General features: G+C 45.9%; 1 protein-coding gene across 1 annotated transcript; it reads right to left on the bottom strand.

Annotated features, from left to right (window-relative positions):
- Positions 1–18,926: 18,926 nt before the first annotated feature.
- On the bottom strand, positions 18,927–22,717 carry HMGN2 (high mobility group nucleosomal binding domain 2). Its single transcript, XM_029230080.1, has 6 exons — positions 22,498–22,717; positions 21,448–21,492; positions 21,217–21,246; positions 20,800–20,850; positions 20,272–20,367; positions 18,927–19,776 (listed from the first exon to the last, which is right to left on the bottom strand). The coding sequence occupies exons 1-6, from the start codon at positions 22,510–22,512 to the stop codon at positions 19,741–19,743; spliced, it is 273 nt and encodes a 90-aa protein (XP_029085913.1). The 5' UTR covers positions 22,513–22,717; the 3' UTR covers positions 18,927–19,740.
- Positions 22,718–22,838: the final 121 nt, after the last annotated feature.

The raw sequence follows: 22,838 nt of genomic DNA on the forward strand, positions 1-22,838 counted from the left end.
AAGTATGATGCTCTAGGAATTCCTCCTCCCATTGCCGGACCCCCAGGTTGGGAAGCCTGACGTGGGGCTCAGAACCTTCACTCCAGTGGGTGGACCTCTGTGGTATAATTGTTCTCCAGTTTGTGAGTCACCCACCCAGCAGTTATGGGATTTGATTTTATTGTGATTGCGCCCCTCCTACCGTCTCATTGCGGCTTCTCCTTTGTCTTTGGATGTGGGTATCTTTTTTGGTGAGTTCCGGTGTCTTCCTGTCGATGATCGTTCAGCAGTTAGTTGTGATTCTGGTGCTGTCGCAAGAGGGAGTGAGAGCACGTCTTTCTACTCCGCCATCTTGAACCAGTCTCCTAGTTAATCTTGTTTCGCCATTTCTAGACATTTCAGTTTTAAACACTATCTCTTGACTTTCTACTATGGAAGATAAAGTTTTGTCTTTCCCCATCACCTGCGCCACCATACACATATTCCCCACATCCTCAAATTGCGAACATAATTTTGGTTCGTTCAGTAGTCTTTGTTTACATTATTATATGTAAGCTATGATTACTTTTCCTTTCCTGTACAACTTTTTGTTTTTCCCAGAGTCAACAATTGTCCTGTTGTGTCACTTGCTTAGTTTCTGTGTATTCCACCCTCCACCAGTTATCTAAATCTCTTCTCAGGAGGTTCCTACATATCAGGTGTCTCAGATTGGTGTCTCTGGAAGCAGAGGTGGAGATAAGACAGGTTTACTAGGGATCAACACCTATGAGAGGAAGTGGGCGGAAGCAGGATTGGGCAGAGGCAGAGGAACTGCACTGAGGCCTGGAAAGCCTCCGCCCACCTGGCAGGAAGCCTTGGAGCAAGTATGGCCCATCCTATGAGTGTCCTGAGCCCTGCTGAAATGGCCAGGGCTTTATACCCTGCCTGGCTCAGTCCTGCCTATGGGCTGCCCCAGGAAGGATCTGATCTTCGGCGAGGTAGCTCTCTGCATCGGAGAGCGAACCTGAAGGAGCTGACAGCTGGAGGTGGTCTGCTGGTCGAACTCCCCACAGCTGGGCCACAAGCCCTTCCTTGAAGGGGACTCTGGGAGGCAGACTCCATGACTACCACATCATGTGTTCTGTCAATTCCATCTTTTTTTTATTTTTTTTTAGTGTGGACCATTTTAAAAGTTTTTATTGAATTTACAATATTGCTTCTGTTTTATGTTTTGGTTTTTTGGCCGTGAGGCATGTGGGATCTTAGCTCCCTCTGCACTGGAAGGCGAAGTCCCAACCACTGGACCACCAGGGAAGACCCTGTCAATTCCATCTTCTTGAAGAAACTTTTCTTCTGCTCCAGTCTGGAGCATTTGCCCTTTATATCTGGTGAACGGCTATTATTCTGGGCAGGGAAAGATCCAGACTTTGTAGGGTTTAAAGTTTATACAATCTGGGGGCCCTTTAAAAAAAGGAATACAAAGTTAGCTGTAATTTATTTGGATTGATAAATCAATAAATTCCTGGAGCTTGAGATCCCTTAGAGACTCAGGACCTTTTCTTCTGAGCTCTCATTGAGCAATCTAGCAACAGTGCTCGCTGATTGGTTTCTCCCACCTGCCTAGAGAACCCTCTACAACTCCCAGCACTCCCAGCGGCCCCCGGAATGTGCAGGAAGCAGAAGCTTAGCCTTCTAGGTGAGTCCGCCTCTGATCCTGGGGTCTTCATGAGCATCTGTCACCTCGCTCCTGTGTTGAATTTCCCTGGGACTGCTGCTTTCTTTACTCTCTCCTTTTGGTGGAGCACCTACTCCAACATTTTCTTGGGAAAGAGGGTGTGTGAGGTGACATTTTTGAGTCCTTGCAAGTCTGCGAATACCTTCATTCTACCTTCCCCTTAATAATGTGTTTCGGTACAGGATATATGAAGACTCTTAGAACGGTGCCTGGCACGTAAGAAGTTCTATAGGTGTTTTGCCATCATTATTATAAAAAACTCTCATTGGAGGGACTTCCCTGGTGGTCCAGTGGGTAAGACTCCGTGCTCCCAATGCAGGTGGCCTGGGTTTGATCCCTGATCAGGGAACTAGATCCTGCACGCATGTCACAACGAAGGATCCCACGTGCCACAACTAAGAGCCAGCACAGCCTAAATTTTAAAAAAGACAAAAAAACAACTGTCTTTGGAGATTATTTTCTTTTAGTGTTACTATTGAGAAGTCCAAAGCATCCTGATTCCTGGTGTTTGGGTGTAGTCCCTTTTCTACTTTGGAAGCTACAGGGTCTTCTCTTTGTGTCCCCCTCCACACCTCCCTGACCACCATGGTTCTGACGTCTCACGATAGTACCTCTGGGACAGGTCTGTTGCTACCCATGGCACTGAGCACTTGGAGGTGCCTTTCAACATGGAACCATATGTCCTTCAGTTCTGGGAATTTTCTTCCATTTTTAATTGATGACTCCTCTCTGTTCTGCTTTCTCTTTCTGTAATATCTATTATTCAGATGTTGAGTGTCCCGGACCAGTACTCTAATTTTCTTTTTTTCCTCTCTGCTTTTCTATCTCTTTTTCTCTTTGTTTTACTTTCTGGAAGATTTCCTCAAATTTATCTTCCAACCCTTCCATTGAATTTTTAATTGCAAGGGCTTTTTATTGTTGATGTTTTTTTTTTCTTCTTCTTCTTTCTTTTTTTAGCTGTGCTGGGTCTTAGTCGCGGCACACGGGATCTTTCTTGCGGCGTGCGGGATTTTTAGCTGTGGCATGCAGGCTCTTAGTTGTGGCATGCGGGATCCAGTTCCCTGACCAGGGATTGAACCCAGGCCCCCTGCATTTGGAGCGTGGAGTCTTAACCTCTGGACCACCAGGGAAGTCCCTTGTTAGTTTCTTTTTAAAATAACATCCTGTTCTTGCATCCTGGATGCACTATGTTTTCTTATCTCTCTGAAGATGTGACCTTATGTCCTTCCCCTCAGCCTGGTCAGATTAGCTTTCAGAGAAATTTTTCTGATCCTCTTGCCCAGAGAGCAAAGCCATGGGTGCCAGCTTTCTGGGAGGAAACAGGTTGGGGGGTGTCTCAGCCATCACAGTGTATATGGTCACTTCATTGCCTGATTTGGGAAAGATACCTCCGACCTCCACTGTGCCTGCAGTTTCCCATCCCAGTGATTCTGTTTAATTCTTTTTAGAGAATAAACCTCCAGTTTCCTGCCAGGATTGGGGAAGGGACGTAGGGACCTAACAATTCTGATTCCGGAACATCTTCCAACCTCTTCTCCTTATTTAATACTCCCACCCCCATTTAAACAGGTACCTGAGCCTTTTGGGGGAGTCTGTGATCTAAATTGGGTTGGCTCTCCTTCCCCACGTCCAGGTTAGGCAGTAGTTTCCTTGGGTTTGCTGTGTAGTTAGTTACCACCCAACCATCTGTTTTCCAGCTTCCCTCATTCTCCTCGTCTCAGTGGGTTTGTGCTTTTTTTAAAATTTTTATTTATTTTTATTTATTTACTTTTGGCTGCGTTGGGTCTTCATTGCTGCCCGCAGGCTTTCTCTGATTGCGGCGAGCGGGGACTACTCTTCGTTGTGGTGCACAGGCTTCTCACTGTGGTGGCTTCTCTTGTTGCGGAGCACAAGCTCTAGGCGCGTGGGCTTCAGTAGTTGTGGCACATGGGCTCAGTAGTTGTGGCTCGCGGGCTCTAGAGCGCCAGCTCAGTAGTTGTGGCACACGGGCTTAGTTGCTCCGCGACATGTGGGGTCTTCCCGGACCAGGGCTCAAACACGTGTCCCCTCCATTGGGAGGCGGACTCTTAACCACTGTGCCACCAGGGAAGCCCTCTTTCTGTAGTTTTAGTGGAGTTTGGGGAGGGACTGAAATTAGACACATGTTCAATTTGCCATAATTTTCAGAGCTTCCATTTTTACCTAAACCAGTAAACAGATTAATAATTACAGACTGTGAGAGCTACAGAGGAAACAAACATGAGGCCAAGACAAGAACAATGGCAAGATGACTCAGACTTAAGAAATGCAGAGTTGTATCTTTAAAATATGCACCTTGCCTCAGTGTAGAGGGACTTCCCTGGCAGGCAAGTGGGTAAGACTCCGTGCTCCCACTGCAGGGGGCCCAGGTTCAAACACTGGTCAGGGGACTAGATCTCGCATGCATGCCGCAACTAAGACCCATCGCAGCCAAAATAAATAAATAAATAAATATTAAAAAGAAAACTAAGAAATATCTTGCGTCTACTTTAAAAAAATAATAAAATATGCACCTTGCTTCAGTGTAGAGAAGACACGTGAGGAACATTCGTGGAGTCGGAGACAGTGAGGAAGCCACTGGAGATCAAGGTGAATGCTGGCTGGATTGGAAAGGTGATGGCTGTAGAGCTGGAAGCAACCATGTAGAACGTAGACAGACTGTAACCTGCAAAGGGCAGGCACCATGTCCATTTTGTTGCCTGCTGTATATAAACCCAGATATGCGTATTGTATATATATGCCCAGCTGTCTGGTTACCAGAGACATTTGATAAATGTTTGTGAGTGGACATGGGTGGGTGAAGAGGGGAGAGGAAATGAGAATGACCTTTCTCCCTCTAGTGTAGACCTCGGAGGCCAACTAAGTGCCGTGGAGTGTGCGGCCAAAGGGAGCCACAGAAGGTCTGGGAGTAAGGGAATGACCAGCAGGTGAGAGCAGGTCTTCACCTGCACACAGGACCTGTATCACATGACCCCTCACCCTCCAGCCTGTCCTCCATCCATCACACTCCACCCTGGCCCCTCCAGCAGTTTCCTCTGCCTGACATGTCTTCTCCCCAGCCTCAGCCCCTCACCTGGCCCCTCCACACTCCCATACTGGCCTCAGGAGGCCACAGTCTGATTCTTTTTTTTTTTGTATTAATCATGCTTTTTTATTCTATTTTTTAAATAATTTTTATTGGAGTATAGTTAATTTACAATGTTGTGTTAATTTCAGGTGTACAGCAAAGTGAGTCAGTTATACATATCTCCACTCTTTTTTAGATTCTTTTCCCATACAGGCCATTACAGAGTACTGAGTAGAGTTCCCTGTGCCATACAGTAGGTCCTTATTAGTTATCTATTTTATATAGAGTAGTGTGTATATGTCCATCCCAATCTTTCAGTTTATCCCTCCCCCACCCACAGTCTGAGTCTTAAACCATATTCTTTTTCTGCAGGACTCTTACAACAGTTTGCAATTGTGTGGCCATTGAGGGGCTTCTGGATTTAACGTCAGATTCCCCCATAGAATATGAGCGTTGTGAGGGATGGAACCTGGCTGTTTTATTTGCCATTGTATCCCTAGCACCTGGGACCAAGCCTAGCCTGCAGAAGGGGGCTTGATAAATTTTAAAAAATGATTTATTTTTATTGTGATATAATCAACATATAACCTTGTATTAGTTTTATTTGATTCAATATTCGTATATATTGGCAAATCATTATCACAATAAGTTTAGTTAACATCCATCAGCACACAGTTACAATGATTTTTTTTTCCCTGTGATGGACTTTTACCATCTACCCTCTTGGCAACTTTCAAATATATAATACAGTATTGTTACCTATAGTCATTTACTGTACCAATAATTGTTGAAGGAACCAAATGAAAGTAGGTGTCATCTCGCCGAGATGGTGGGATGAAGAGTTTGAAGGGGAGACCACGGAGGAGGTATGGCAGTGACTTGGGAGGGAGAGGGCACAGCCAGAGCACAGGCAAGGGGCAGAAGTCCTGAGAGAGGAAGTGACAGGTCTCAGTACCTGCTGGGCTCCAGTTGAGTGAAACCAGCCCTGAGCCTTTGTTTGGTGCTGGGCCTGGGCCTGCCCCTGGGCTCTGCAGACCCAGGTGCATGTGAATGTCTGTAACTCCAGGTTTGGTGAGATAGGCTATGAACTATGCTGGTGAGGGCATCAGGGAAGGCTTCCTGGAGGAGGATGCCCTGGAGATGGACTTTGAAAGCTGAGGGAGACATGGCCAGGAGGAGGGAAGTGATTCAAAGTTCTCTAAGGTTCTGAGCCTGGCTGAATGTCTGCAGAGTGGGGCCACAGCCAGAGGCAGGGGACTTGGGCTTTAGATACACTGATCAGTGACCAGGATCTTGCAGGATGGCTAGGGACCTGTGAGGGGGCCCAGGGTGAGGGGCGGAGTACGGCATGCGTCTCAGGCTCACTCCTGCCTCTGCAGAGCCCTCACCCAGCCCTGCCATCCCACCACTGCACACCCTAGCCTGGGTTCTAGGCCACTGACACCAGGCTGTGCTGGCCCCATGCCTCATCTCACTCCCTGCCTTCATGCAGCCTCTCCCCAGCCGAGCCTGCCCTCCTTTTCCACTCAGGAACCTCTTTTCCTCCCTTCAGCTCCCCCAGGAAGTCCTCTAGGTGCTGGGTACTTTTACAGACCTCTCCTTTACCACCTTGTGTTTGGTCGTGTACCCCATATTTTAAAGATGGGAAACTGAGGCTCACAGAGGCAAAGTGCCCACAGTCATGATGAGGGAATTAAATCTGGGTCTGCTGACTCAAGCCCACTCTCCTCACTGCACCCCAAAGGCCGAGCAGGCAGGCAGAGAGCCTGGGGGATCAAGGCTGCTTCTCTTAGCCAAAGCTCTCTTCTGGGTGCCCTGGGGTTGGTCATATTGTACTAACAGGAGAGGTGCAATAGAGCACAGTGGTTAGAAGCATAGATCTAAGAGTGCTTGGGTTCAAGTCAGCTCTGCTGCCTCCTCCTATACCTCAATTTTCACTTCTGCAAAATGGGATGATAGTAGTACTTACCTTATAGGGTTATTGTGCGATTAAATGATGCACATAGAAAACATTGCTACTGTTATTATATATATATCTCACATCTTTATCCATTCATCTGTCGATGGACATCTAGGTTGTTTCCATGGTTTCCATGGTTGAAACCAGCCATGGTTTCTTGGCTGTTGTGAATAGTGCTGCTATGAACATAGGGGTGCATGTATCTTTTTGAATTATAGTTTTGTCTGGATATATGTCCAGGAGTGGGATTGCTGGATCAATCCAGCAACTCTGGCAACTCTATTTTCATTTTTTTGAGGAACCTCCATACTGTTTTCCAAAGTGGCAGCACCAACTTACATTCCCACCAACAGTGTACGAGGGTTCCCTTTTCTTCGCACCCTCTCCAGGATTTGTTGTTTGTAGATTTTTAATGATGGCCATTCTGACCAGTGGGAGGTGATAGCTCATTGTAGTTTTGATTTGCATTTCTCTGATAATTAGTGATGTTGAGCATTTTTCTGAACATGTCCCTCATTGTCTCATCTCTGGCCTTGCTTATGATCTCAGACCTGAAGCTTGTCTCTTTTCAACATCTTATATTTGCCCTCACCCACAGTTTACTTGTTCACATAACATTTATTGTTTCGGTCCTTTATACAGGACAGTAGAGGCCTGGTTGGATAAATTATAATACATTAATACTGTATAATACTGGATATCTATGATTGCACAGCAGTTTTAAAATTAACCTCAATGGACTCAGAATGCTTGAATTCAAATCCCAGCTCAACCATTCATTAACTTTGTGACTTTGGGGAAATTATTTAACTTTTCTGTGCCTCAGTTTCCTCATCTATAAAATGGGCTAACAATAGTATCTACCTGGTGTAGTTATTGTAAATAATTTGCAATCTAGAATGGAAGCTCTGTAAGGGCAGGATTTTGGTCTGTTTTATTCATTGCTGTATCCTCAGTGCCTAGCCTAGTGCTGGCACAAAGAAGCTATTCAATAAATATCTGTTGAACAAATCTGTGGAATAATGAGGTAATGTATATAAAGGAGCACTGTCCAACTGAAATATAATACAACCCACATATATAATTTTAAGCTTTCTAGTAGCCATGTTAAAAAAGTAAAAAGAAACAGGTAGAATTAATTTTAATAATATATATTTGAACATAATACTGTATATCCAAAGTATAATTGTAACATGAAATCAATATAAAAATTATTAATGAGATATCTTCCATTCTTTTTCTCCTACTAAGTCTTCGAAATCTGGTATTTTACACCTATAGCACATCTGAGCTATACAACAATATCTCAAGCCATATAATAAAGTAAAACATAGTTCTACCAGAAAATAAAGTTGTATTTAGCAAACAAATATTTTTAAATTTAATTAAAATTAAATAAAAATTTAAACTTAGTTCCTCAGTAGCACCAGCCACATTTCAAGAGCTGAGTAGCCACATGTGGCTAGTGGCTATCAGGTTGGGACAGCAGAGATATAAAGTGCCCAGCACAAGCTAAGTTCTTAAGAAGTTCAGCCATTATTACTGGTGATCTGGAAGATGTCTGTGCTTTAGGTTGAGTGAAACCAGCCAGTCACTGACCACTGGGTACAACATGATTTCACTTGTGCAAACAAACAAAAAAAACCCACCTCCAAACTATATATGTTAAGTATGTAACCCAGATGTATGCAGAAGCCTCCTTATGAGAGCTCCAATCCCAGTCCACGAGAGCAGCAGGAAAAAATGAAACGTACCACCACAGATGCCTGCTGAGGAGGGTGGGCCCGGGACAATGGAAGGCCTTTGTGTTGGCTCCACGAGGAGCTGGGGAGCTGAACTGCTTGGGTAAGGGAAGGAGGAGAATTTGAATTTCCCGAGTCAGGGAAGAATGGGCGAGGGGCAAGATGGTGGGATGTATGGGGCAAAGGACCAGGCAGGGGGTATTTCTTATCGGCAGGGGTGGCTGAAAGGACTTTGAACCCATCACAGAGATGATGCTTAAAATTGGTTGCTGCACGGGGTACAATGTGAACCCTTCAAGGAACCCCCGAACCCTTTGTGAATTCTAGTTGGCTGACCGACCAATGTCCTGGGTGCATGAGTTTCAGGGTAGAATCCAGAAAGGGGTCGAGCTCCTCATCTGGGTCAGAGAAAAGAGACGGCAAGGGTAGAACCAAGGGCTGGAGACGGAGGAGACAGGAGACTGGACACATTCGGGCCCACCTCTTTCCCCCCATGCCTTTCTTGGGGCTCAAGGGGTCCACACCAACATGGTCGTGGCTGCCTCTGGGAGGACAGTGGGTTTGGGGAGGTGACGGGGATTTTCACGGTTCCTCTATGTTTCTAATCCTTGAATTGTTTCAAAGAATATTTTTATAGTGAGCAGGCAATACATTTATGTTTAGAAGGCAAAGAAAACACTCCCCTCACACCTCCCTCCCAGCCCATTCAAGGAATACACGGGCTGTGTGGAAAATTTAGAACATATGGGCAAGCAGGTAAGAATAAGAAACAAAAGTCATTGTTGACTCCGCTGCCCAGCAGTGACCACTGTGTCCTCAACTGCTAAAACTCTCTGGGGAAGCATCCAGCCTCTGGCTGGTCCCCTGCCACGCAGGCCCTGTCAGGGCCCCACCATTTCCCCTAGCTCCAGAGCAGCCAAAGGTCAGAGTAGCCAAAAAGGTTCCTTTTGGGCCCAGGGACTGAGAGGGATCTGGGCCCCTGTGCTGGGAGTGGAAATGGGGTCCTTGCTTTGGCATGGTGCCTGCTGGGCTCAACTGGGGCTATGCCAGGAGCATGGGAGCAGTGCCCACCTGTGGCACCATGGACACTGCCTTCTCCCAGCACAGAGGTCAGGAGTTTGGACAACTTACTAACTGCTCTGGGCTTCAGTGTTCTTTTTTGTAAAATACTGTTGTGAGGGTTTGAGATAATGTATGTCGTACATTTAGCACAAAGTGATCTTAGTAAGAATAAAAACATTCCAGAAACTAGTCTTTGCTCAGCTAAACCTCCAGCCCTGGTAAAGGAAGTGAGAGGGGGTAAAGTTTTTTTCTGTTAAACATAGTGGGTAAGAGATGGGGTCCCAAGGGCCAGTTTTATCTGATAGCAGCAGCAGGAGACAGAGTTACTGGCGACCCCGTGTCGGGTGATGGCACCAGCAGGGAAGCTGGATACATTCAGAGGTTCAGTGGTAGAAAAATGGTGGGTGGTGGGGTGGGATTGGCAGCTTTAAGGGCTGGGGCATATCATGCAGACTAGACCAGTGAAGGCAGGTGTAGATTCTGGTCTTCACTCTGCCATCAGTGTGGCCCAGGGAGAGCTCCCGGGGACTCAGAATAGTGTGGAGATCTCTAATGCAGCCTTCTGGCTCAGACCACCCAAGTTCAAGTCAGATTTAGTCACTTGCCAATTATGCAATTTTGGGCAAGTTACTTAACTCTCCTGTGCCTCAATTCTCCCATCCGTAAAATGGGAACAATGATGTTACTAGGTTGTAAGAATTAAATAATTCAAATGAGTTTAGGAGAGTATCAGGCTTATAGAGACCTCAGTAAGGATGCAGAGTTGTTGCTATTTCCTTTATGCATCATTAAGAGTGGAAGGTGATCCTTGGGGTTCTTTCTGATTCTTTCCAGTGTTTGACCCAGACTTCTTAGAAGGTGATTTAAGATCCGTCCCTCCTGTTCAGTTCTACCTGTGGCCCTGAAGAAGATAAAGTTTTTGAATAACTGAGAAAAACGTTCTCTACTCCCTGCATTTTTGTGGGAAAACGAAGAGCACGTTTCTGCTGTGGTCAGTCAATAATGCTTCAGCCTTCCCGTCTAGAGCTCAGTCCAGGCTGACAGTTTACATTCACATTTCCAAGCTCAACTCGTTCATTCACACTGCAGATTAAATGTTGTCTGAGCCAGCTTGCAGGACAGAGCCATGGTTTGGGATACAGGGGCTCTGGAGCCAGATGGGCCTGTGCTGGACTCCTGGCTCTGCCCCTATAGCACGTGTGACCTCGTAAGGCCACAACTTCTCTGAGACCCAGTTTCTTCACCTATAAAGTCGAGAAATTAATTCCCACTTCTCATTAATGTGAGGATGAAATGAAACAATATATGGAATCAGGGCTGTTTTCAGCTGCAAGTAACAGATTACCTGACAAAAATAAAGGCGTCTCATTATCTCACAGAAGTATCTGGAGTTTAGTAGCTCTAAAATGAGCTCACCAGCTCAGTGCTGTCCCAGGCTGTCTGCTCTGTCATCCCCTGTGTATTGGCAACATTTGGCTTTATGGTCACAAACTTGTTGCTGCAACTCCGAGATTCACATGGCCACAGGCCACCACCCAAGCAGGGAGGAAGCAGGGGGAAGACAGCAACAAGTTTTTCTCCTTTAGAAACTTTCTTCCTCAAACTTTAGTGGACACGAGAATCACCTGAAGAGATTTTTAAATCACAGAGTCCTGAGCCCCTTCTCCAGCAATCTGAGTCTGTGGGTCTGGGGTAGGACTCCAGACCTGCACTGCTCACAAGTGCACAGGTATTCTGAGGCACTGCCCCAGAGAGTGTTAATAGTGGCTTGGACTGGGGTTGTGTCTTACCCTGGCATTAACCTTCTTCCTTGAGAAAGAAAAGGCTGAGGAAAGGATTAAAGTGCTGATCCTTTACTTGGGAGATGCAAGCCCAGGGTGACGAGGGTGAGGAAAAGGAAAGATGCAGAGCCATGAAATGGGATGCATTACACACTGGCTACTGCTCCCAACAAGCTGCAGAGACACAGCAGGACATTCAGAGGGTGTATCTGCTTGGCACAAGAGCCTTTCCTGGAAGAGCTTAAAGGAGGAAACTTGGAGGCAGACAGAGGTGTTTACCAGCCCAGTTCCCTCCCCTTTCATCGCCTGTTTGCTATCTTTCAACTTCTGCCTCTGGGGAGCGAATGACTCCACAGTTCTGGACCAAATCAACCAGCCACTTGGCTGCCTTTTAGGAAGCCAGATCTCATGGCCCAGGAGTGGTCTTTCATCCAAGTCTGCAAGTGGAGGGCTGGCTTGGTGCAGGTGGGATCCAAATGAGAGCTGAAGAGGCAGCTGAGGAACCTCACAGAGTCTGCGTCCACTGTAGGTAGGATGATGTAAACTGGTTGGGTCCAAAACAGATTTTAAAAATTGAGCCAATAGAATTTTATCAATGGATTGATCATGAATGGACTGATGGACTGGGAGAGAGAAATTAAGGTTTTGGTGGATGATGGTGCCACTTACTTAGATGGGGAAAGCCTGAGGGAAAGATTCTGTTAGGAAAATTAATAAATTTTTGTTAGACTGGTGAAGTCTGTTAAGTGGTCTAAGTCTGGATCTGAGGGGAGAGGTTCTGTCTGGAGATAAGGATTTGAGCCACTGTCACGCAGATGGCACTTAAAATCAGAGCACTGGTTGCGGACACCTAAGAAAAGAGGTTGGTTGAGAGGAAAAAGGAGACGGGAGAATTTTTGACTCTGGCAATATGTACACCACTGTGGCCTGTTTAACAGGTGGGGGAGAGGCAAAATCCTCCTTACTGGAGTGGGTTGAGGAGAGACTGCGGGGAGAGAAAGTGGTGATGGAGAAAACAGACAACTTCCTTGAGTAGTTTTGCTGTGAAGCGGAGCAGAAAAATGGGGTGGTGGCTCAAGAGGGCCAAGGGAAGATGCTTTTGAGGTTTGGTGTGTTTGCCCACAGGAATGATCCAGTAGAGGAGAAATGGATAAGGCAAGAGAAAAAGGGGACACCTGCATGGGTTTAGTCTTAGAGGAGCTGAGAGGGATGGATCTGGATGACAAGTTGAAGGCTTGGACTTAGAGAGGTCTACCCCCATAAGAGGAGGGGATGCAGGTGGTAGGGGAGGAGGTGGGAAGATGAGGGGGCTCCTCTCGACTGCATCTTCCATGACTATGAAACTTGAGGGGAAGTCACCGATGAGGATGGAGATGGGGTGTTGCAGAGGGAAGATGAGGTAAAGGTGTGGAACAGGTTATCTGAGAGAGGAAAGGTGAATCTTTTAGGGAAATGTAACGGGGGGGTTGGCAGTGTTTGGGGCCCATTTGAAATGTGGTCTTAACTGTGAAGTGAGTCCAGCTGCACAGCAGGGGGTGTTTTCTGCAGCGTTCAGCTGTCTGCATGCACATACTGGCTAAGTGCTGGGTGAGATGACGGAGGTGGGAGAAGGCAGCTGAGTGTGGCTTCAATGCTGGGCAATGCAACCTAGCTTGGGTGAGAAATGAAATGAAGACATTAAGAGAGGAGGTGACTGGTGGAGAAAAAGTGAAAAAAGTCAGTGAATTGGGAGGTTGGGTTGGAAGAGACTAAGGTTATTATATAAAGGCACCAATATAAAGTTAACCACTGAGCAAAAACACACACCTTTCTCAACAACAAAACCAAACAGCTAAAAAAAAAAACTAAAAGAGAAAAAATATATACTACATAAGAAGAACTATATACAAAAAACTTGAAATACATGTAAATATAACACAAAACAATATGATGAATGCTGCTGTAAAAGGAGTGAGGGATCTGTCACACATCTCCAGATTATACTGTTAAGTGAATAAGCAAGGTGGAGAAATGTATGCTATCTTTATATAAGAAAGGGGGAATATAACATTATTTATCTGTTAGAGGGCAGAAGGCAGAGAATGATAAAGGAACAGAAACTAGACTTCTCTGACTACATCTTGTTTTGTAGATTAGACCTGGAACTATATAATTACTTCACATAAGCAAAATTAAACTAGGTAATTCCCTGGCAGTCCAGTGGTTAGGACTCCGTGCTTCCACTGCAGGGGGCATGGGTTCAATCCCTGGTCAAGAAACTGAGATCCTGTAAACCACACGGTGCAGGAAAAAAAAAAAAAAAAAAAACTAAAAAATTCTTAAAGAATGTAAAAATAAAACAGGTTAATAATATAAATGTGTATCCAGTTAGGGGCAAGCCACACAGAGAGGAAGTATACTAAGTAAGTTTAAAACCAATTGCAATATGAGACCCTGTTTGGATTCTCAAACAAAAAAATTACTTAAAAAAAAAAAAAGGGCTTCCCTGGTGGCGCAGTGGTTGAGAATCCGCCTGCCAATGCAGGGGACACAGGTTCGATCCCTGGTCCGGAAGATCCCACATGCCGCGGAGCAACTAAGCCCGTGCGCCACAACTACTGAGCCTGTGCTCTAGAGCCCGTGAGCCACAACTACTGAGCCCACATGCCACAACTACCGAAGCCCACGCACCTAGAGTCCGTGCTCCACAATGAGAGAAGCGACTGCAATGAGAAGCCCGCCCACTGCAACAAAGAGTAGCCCCTACTTGCCGCAACAAAGACCCAACACAGCCAAAAATAAATAAGTAAATTTATTTAAAAAAAAAGACACTTAGAAATTTGAGAACTTGAGTATTTCATAATACTAAGGAATTAATGTTTTTGATATGCTACTGGTATAGTATTTTAAAAAGTCCATATCCTTTAAAGATATATACTGAAGTATATATGGATGAAATATGATGTCAGGTTATAGTAAGAGTAAGCAGACAGTGGTATTAAATAAAACAAGACTGGCCACGAGTTGATAATTACTGAAGCTATGTGACAGGTACATGGGGGTTTGTTACATTATTCTAGTTTTGCACATATTTAAAATTTTCCATGACAAAAAAAAATGAAAAAAATTTTTCCCAAAGTTCACCATGATTTAGGCACTCACTGGAAATGAGTGATAATGGGGAGGGAGGTGGGCATCTGGGCTAACTTTCAGGATGATTGCTTGAGGGATGGAATGCTTTTACCAGATGTGGGACCAGCAGGGGACATCAGTTTGTGAAGAACAAGATGAGTTCCATTTTGGTCACGCTGAATTTGGGGTCCTGTGGTATGTCTAGGTGGGATCGCACAGGAAGTTGGTGGAAATACTAAACTCAAGAGATGTGGAGGCTTCCCTGGTGGCGCAGTGGTTAAGAATCCGCCTGCCAATGCAGGGGACACAGGTTCAAGCCCTGGTCGGGGAAGATCCCACATGCTGCGGAGCAACTAAGCCCGTGTGCCCCAACTACTGAGCCTGCGCTCTTAGAGCTTGCGTGTCACAACTACCGAGCCCATGTGCCACAACTACTGAAGCCCGTGCACCTAGAGAGCCCATGCTCTGCCAACGAGAAGCCACCACAATGAGAAGCCTGCACAAGACCTAACGCAACCAAAAATAAAAATTAAAAAAAAAAAAAAAAAAATATATATATATATTTATAAATTTGGGCTTCCCTGGTGGCGCAGTGGTTGAGAGTCCACCTGCCGATGCAGGGGACACGGGTTCGTGCCCCGGTCTGGGAATATCCCGCATGCCGCGGAGCGGCTGGGCCCGTGACCCATGGCCGCTGAGCCTGCGCGTCCGGAGCCTGTGCTCCGCGAAGGGAGAGGCCACAGCAGTGAGAGGCCCACGTACCGCAAAAGAAAATTTAAAAAAAAAAAAAAGGGAATGCTTGGACCTCACACCATATACAAAAATTAACTCAAAATGGTTCAAAAACCTAAATTTAAGAGCTAAAATTACTTAAAACTCTTAGAAGACATAAGTGTAAATCTTTATGACCTTGGACTAGGCAATGGTGGATTTAGATATGACACCAAAGGACAAGCAACCAAAAATAAAATAGGCTAAGACTCCATGCTCCCAATGCAGGGGGCCCAGGTTCAATCCCTGGTCAGGGAACTAGATCCAACATGCTGCAACTAAAGATCCTGCATGTTGCAACTAAGACCCGATGCAATCAAATAAATAAATTTTTTTAAATGGGCAAAGGATTTCAATAAACATTTCTCAAAAAAAAAAGGAATTCCCTGGTGGTCTGGTGGTTAGGACTCCATGCTTCCACTGCAGGTTCAATCCTTGGTCAGGGAACTAGGATCCCACATGCCATGCGGCAAAAAAACCCCCCACAAATAGCCAATAAGCACCTGAAAAGATGCTCAACATCCTAGTCATTAGGGAAATGCAAATCAATACCACAATGAAATATCACTTCATACCCACCAGGATGCCTATAATAAAACAGGGAAGTATGTGTTGACAAGGATGTGGGGAAATTGGAACCCTCATACATCGCTGGTAGGAATGTAAAATGGCACGGCTGCTTTGGAAAACTGTTGGTTCCTCAAAAAGTTAAGAGATGCCATATGGCCCAGCAATTCCACTCCTATGTATATACCCCAAAGAACTGGAAACATGTCCACACAGAAATTTGTACACAATACTCATAGCAGTATTCGTAATAGCCAAAAGGTGGAAACAACCTGAACGTCCAACTCATCAATGGATAAAATATGGTATATCATCCATACAATGGACATTTGGCAATAAAATGAAGTACATACTTCCCTCGTGGTGCAGTGGTTAAGAATCCGCCTGCCAAGGCAAGGGACACGGGTTCAAGCCCTGGTCTGGGAAGATCCCACATGCCGCAACTAAGTCCGTGTGCCACAGCTGCTGAGCCTGCACTCTAGAGTCTGTGCTCCGCAACAAGAAGCCACCGAGATGAGAAGCCTGCGCACCGCAGTGAAGAGTAGCCCCCGCTCACCGCAACTAGAGAAAGCCCGTGCGCAGCAACGAAGACCCAACATAGCCAAAAAAAAAAATTAAAAAAATTAAAAAGTAAAGACAATGTGGATTAGTGGTTGCCTAGGGCTGGGGGGGAGAGGGAATGGGGAACAACTGCTAATAGGTATGAGGTTTCTTTTTGGAGTGCTAAGAATATTCTGGAATTATTGGTAACTGTTGCACAACTTGTGAGTATTCTAAAAACCACTGAACTACAGGCTTTAACATGGTGAATTTCATGGTGTCTGAATTATTTCTCAACTTAAAATAAAGGTGGGAGGCTTGTGCTCAGCAGTGTCAAATACTGCACTCAAGCCACGCAAGGTGAGGCTTGGAGACATCACAGGAACCGAGTGCAGCAGTGATTGTCCACTCAACCCTTCTTCTGTCATCATCTATCCCTTCCCGATTCAATTTCAATAATTCTGGCTGAATCCGAAACAGATTCTGTGGTTTCATCCCTCTTGCCACGATTGGTTTAAGACTGGGCAGGTGACCTACTTCTGCCCAATTAGACACAAGCTACTAAGGCACTTCTGGGAAGTAATTCATTATTCTTTTTTTGACCACACCAAGCAGCATGCGGGATCTCAGTTCCCCGGCCAGGAATCACCAGGGAAGTCCTGCATAATTCACTCTTCTTAAGGAGAAAAAAAGAAACAATCTTCTGCCTCTGGACACTGGCGTCAAGTTGAGGTCTGGAGCAGCTGACCTGGAGGCTGAGGTGGGTGGACAACATTCTGAGGGCAGCAGAGCAGCAAAGTTGGAAATAACCACCCGGGTCCTTAGACCCACTCTACCTCAGTACTTCTCTTAGGGAATAAATCCTCCTGTTTTAGCCGTTTGATTTTTTTTTAATTTAAAGAGCCAAAGCAGAGTCGCCAGTAACTCTTCCCAAATGGGCTTGGAGACAGGACTAAGGGGAAGGGAATCCATTTTTATATTCTCTGATTATTTTTAGTTCAGGTCAGGACTGCCACTGATCAAACTATTATGGCTGTCGTAAATGTCCTCACCAGGTTTTCACATTTGGTTTCTTGATTTTTAAGCCCAGGCACTCTCATGGTCCACAGCCAGTCAAATCGGCAAATATTTTCTGGGAAGGAAAAAAAAGTTCAAGTTCACTCTCCTCATTCTAATTTCTAGGTAACACAAAAAAATGGTTACTACTGAGTATAACCCAAGCCAGTCACTTCATATCTGAATGTGTTTCTTAGCTATCAAATGGGGGTAATACCTACACAGGATTGACCCTAAGATTAAAGGAGAGCATCTGGCCGAACTTCTAGCATGGTCCATGGCTCAACACGTCTCGACAACCTGAACTCTTAACAAATACTAATGAGATAACCCCAACTGTGGCTTTCCTCAAATCCTGCAACTTCTGTGCAAGTAACAAGTTGCCATACCCCCACTCCTAACAGCTGTATCAGGCTCCACTCTGGAAGATGACACCATCCCCGAATAAAAATTAACAACCTACATCCTAGAACTATTTCAGCAATAATGGAAGCAAATGCCTGGAAATTGCCCAAGTGGGCAAACGTTACTTTATCCAAAAGGCGCCCCTTAAAAGTCGAACTCAGAAACTATTTGTGACTAAAGTTGGGGGTTTGAACCAGGACTCTGCTACTCATTAGATGTACTCATAACCGCTTCTCTTTAGATGTACACATAACCTTGAACAAGTCTCTTCATGTGAGCCGTTTCCTCATCAGTAAAAAGGGTGTTAAACACTTGCATTACACAACTATCTCAAAACTGAAGACTGCAGATAATACACAGAAAACTTATCAATGAAGAGCTTAACTGATATGAGAGCTCTACCGTTTTGACTAAAGGGATAAACAAAGCAATGTAAGGTTTTTTTTTAAAATAGCCTCCAATTTACTTTATTCCTCTCAAACAACAGGTGACCCATGAAAGCAAATTCAAATTGCAAGCATCAATTTATTACAAGTTCTATTTCCTAACATAACTTCTTGCTATTTCCCTAGAGGAAAGGGGTTCTCTGCAGGGTCTCCAGGATAAGGCAATCAGCAAAGTCCCCATTAATGTCTTTGCTTTTGGAGCTAGAGCAGTTTACCAACAAGGACAAGAATTTAATCAATTCACAGAAGATTTGCAGGTCTGCTCAACAGCAGGGTGCCATCTGCCTTACACATCTTATGGCCAACCGTGTAGACACACAGGCATTTTCTTCTCGCACAAGGACTATACAGCCGTTATCTATTAACTTGCTAATTTTATAGAGATCTTAAATGTGAGTGAAGTGGAAAGGCTCCTGTACTATCAGCTGCCAGGCCCAAACCTCAGATCTACCAAACACCTGCATTTAAAAATACACTTCAGGTAGTGCTACATAACCAAGTACAGAAACCACTTCTCTGCTCCCAGCCTCTCACCACCTGTCTACTCCTGGGATCTTTCCCAAGTCCACGCAGCACTGTGTTCTACAGATGGACCACAAAGACTGACTGTACATGGAACCTCGACACCTCACACCAGAATGCATCCTGTCCCAAGAGACTTGGAGAAACCAGGCTCCCCCACTCCTGGGAAAAGATTAGAGGCAGCATTCCAAGTCAAACTGTATCCAGCTTTATTAAAGATACTTTTCATAAACAATCATGGTATTTCAGGCAGGACATGGGCAGACAATCGTTAACAGTATACAACTTTCAAACTCCCTTTTGCAATGGACTACCAAAATCAGAAAGCCACTATAAAACCCCATGAAGTCTTCATGTGATGCTCTGAACAGGGAAAGTTTAGAGTGAGGGTTGACATTTCACATTTAGTATGTTGTTTAACAACTTTTCACAAGCCGACCCTGACTTTCAGGAAATGAAAATGGCAAAAGTATCAATCTGAAGATCCACAATCTAAAAAAGGAACCGCTGCTCTTTTGAGGGACGCCATCTCAATGGTGACAATGCAAAGTCCAGATTGCCTGACATACTGGTAACCAATTTTTGGGGGTCAGGTTCCAACAGGTCTCTGGGTTTAAGGGAGTCAAGTCTATGCTGAAGGTGGAGAGGGAGAAGAGGACATAAAAACTAACTTTAGTTTCCACACCACAAGGCATTTGTGCCAAGGTGGCTACTGTGTGTCAGTATCAAGGAACCCCTCCTTCCTGGGAACCAAGAGGAAGTCTCTCAAAACCAGACGGGAAAGGTGTTTTTCTCCCATGTCAATCCAGCTTCAGAGACAATCTATTAGTGACATGTGCTCTTCCCCCAAAAAACAACAATGAAGTGTTCTGTATGCTAACAACATAGCTTAAAAAAAAAAAAGTAAAACAAAATTCTGCATTTTTATAAAACTTGATAAAAAATAGTATTTCAAACTGTACAGTCACCAGAAGTACACAGTTATCAAAAATGCACACTTCACTTGGCATCTCCAGCACCTTCAGCTTTCTGTGCCTAAAGGAAAAACAGACAGATGAATACAGTATGTAGATGTGGAAACTATCTTCATTCATATTTCATTTATAGCATTTCTTTGCTCCCAGGCCAAAGTTCAGGTTTTAGGTACTTTGACACTGAGACTCAGTACTTCTTTTGAAAATGACTTGGCAGGTAACTTTGCTAAGTCACTTCCCCTCTGGACCTTACTGTAAAATTGGGGAAGGGGGCACACCAGTATTACAAGATCTGAGGTTATTTCCAACTTGAAAACCATGGTGTAGCATGAGCGCAACACCTAACGACAGGACAAGGCTCATACCACAGCTCTCTTTATTGGACGGCAGAGCCTTCAAGAATCCAGATTAAACTCACAGAAAAAAACCACAAGCAAACTCCAGACTAAAAGGCACACTTGGAGTGACACAGATGTTAAGAAAAAGGCCATAAAAGCTTTTGGGATCATTAACTGATTGAATGGGCAGACTTAACATAAAGTGAAAATAGTTGTACCTGGTCTGTTTTGGCATCTCCATTTTCTGCAGGATTATTCCCATCCTTGCCAGCATCAGCTTTCCCCTTTTTCCCTTTGGGTACCTTCTCTCCCTTCTAAAATGGGGGGATGGGGGGAAAAAAGCTGTTTCTCCTCATTTCTATCACCGGGATACAAGTCTACAAAGCTCTGCACAAAGTAGGGCTGTTGATCAAATATAAGATACACACATAAACTACATACCCTCCCCCATTCATAAAAACAAGGCCAAACTGTGGTCTTCAATACACGGAATTCTTTATCTGAATGTAAATAATAGAATAAGACAGCTTAAACATTTGCACTTGTTTAATACCCAAGTGTACAGTTTTCTGTAAATTGAAGACAGAGTTCTTGGTTAAGGACCAGTCCTATTAACTCTGTCAAATCTCAACTCTGTGTCAACAGATAAAGTTGTTATATAGCAGGTCTCCCTGTCAGCAACATGGGAAACTGTTCAGGCTTTTATGTAAATCCTAGATGCATGTTTGTCTCACCGTCCTACTCACCTTTGCAGGGGCCTTTTTAGGCTTGGGCTCTGGCTTTGGAGGAACAGGTTTCTTTTATTTGGGGGAGAAAAGCGAAGCAGAGAACATTAGTACAATGGACCAAAGAAAACAACCCACAACCAAACCACAGCACCACTGGCATAGAAGTTTCTCCTACTTTGTAAAGTTTGTGGCGGGCTTTCCATTAGAACTTCATATCTTCAGAAACCCACTCAAGTAACACTCGGAAGTGTCCCACTTTGGCTACAGCCATCACAATTTCAGAACGAGCAAATTCCAAATGGGCAAGAGTCCATAGCAGAGTAAGTCATTCAATACCAGCCACTGACCGTAATTCATGGGAAGCAAAGGGAACCGTTTTTCAATGCTTTTTAGTTTCAGAGAATAATATGAAAATTTAAAAGCAGACACACTTACAGCAGATAACCTTGCAGATCTTCTCTGTGGCTATTTAAAAAAAATAAAGAAAATTACAAATAGGACAGTTGAACCACTTAAATACAAAAAAGTTTTGCAGCTGAATTGTTCTAGACTATAAGAAGTAAAGAGAGCTTACTGAGGCAAATTCAGGACTATGAATATGGTTAATTACCACTAAAGGAACCCAAGGCTTTGTGAGACTCCAAAAGCAGTGAGAATAAGACTTACTTCATCCTTCACCTTGGTTTTATCTCCTTTAGCATCCCCTTCAGCCTATAAAAAACAAGTAAAAGCTAAGAAAGTTGCAGCTTCTGAAGCAGTTCTTAATGATTCAGTAAACTTAACGAAGTCCTAAAGGGGGAAGAAAAAAAATCGAAGGGAATCTTGCACACAACTTTCCTAAGACATACAAATCCTCAGTTTGTAGCATCCCCAGCTCCTATGCAAATCCCCGAAGTGCTCAGAAAGCGCTAGGAACGCTGTTATGTGTCAGCCTCACACCCGGTCTGGCTCATAACGCGCAGGGACGGCGGGGCCCCGCGAAGCGCGCGCAAAGCTGGAGCGAGGCGCGCGAAGCGCAGCCCGCGCCGCTGCGCCAGGCAGAAGCAACAGCTGTACAAGGAGCAAACAAACCCCTACGGAGGCGGGGCCTGAGCGCCGTTGCCATGGCAGCCGTCGAGGGCGGGAGACGGGAGGAGCACGCAGCCGGGGGAACTCGTGGGCGGCAGCGGCGCGCACCGGGGCGAGTCTCGTGCGCGGGGGCCGTGGGCGGCGCGCGGTGGAGGTGGGGCCACACTGCGAAGTCCCGCCCCCAGGAAAGAAGGCCCCGCCCCCTCACGGCGGCGGTTTTTTGGCGGCAGCGCGTTCCCCCGCCCGCCAACCCCGAATGCCGCCTTCCCGCCCTTTCGGGTTTGAATTGCCCGCCCGCGGGGAAGGGGGGGGGGGGGGCTAGCGATGGGGGGAGGGGGCGCGGGGCGGGCACGTCGAGCCCAAGGGGAGCGGGATAAACAGCCGCCAACATGGCTCCTCCCGCCGCGGCCGCCGCTCCTCCAATATGGCCTCTGGCGCCCGCGGGCAGCCAAGCCGCGCAGGGTTAGCCCGGGGCGGCCTGACACCGCCTCGAGCTACCGCGCCGGGGGGCTGAGTCTGCTCCAGCTCGCCGCTGATTCGCGCTTCCCAAAGCCGGGGAAGCGGCGGCGGCTGCTGCATTGGTGGTGGTGGTGGTGGCGGTGGTGGCGGCGGCGGCGGCCCAGCGCCTGGGGCCCTCGCGCCACGTACCTTTCTCTTGGGCATGGTGGCGACGGCGGCGGGACGAATGCGCTGGACACGGGGAGGCAGTGGCGCGCGGCTTTGGCCAGTCCAAGGGTCGCTCTCGCCTCTTCTTCACACTGCTCGGGCTCCGGGGGGTTTATAAAGTTTTTATAGCGCTGGGAGCCCCGGACCGGTTAGAACCGGATTTCACCTCCCGCCGCCGTTCATTGGCCCAGCTGGGGTCACGTGGGCGGGGTTTAAACTCACCTCCTCTGGAGGGAGTGAGGAGGGGGGTATGGGGGGGAGGGCGCGCGAGACGGCGGCGCGCCTAGGGGGTGGGGGCGCAGTGGGGGAGGCGCGCGTCGAGG

Source organism: Monodon monoceros, unplaced genomic scaffold, assembly GCF_005190385.1.
Source record: "Monodon monoceros isolate NGI ecotype Baffin Bay Population unplaced genomic scaffold, NGI_Narwhal_1 Super_Scaffold_18, whole genome shotgun sequence".
Classification (NCBI taxonomy): domain Eukaryota; kingdom Metazoa; phylum Chordata; class Mammalia; order Artiodactyla; family Monodontidae; genus Monodon; species Monodon monoceros.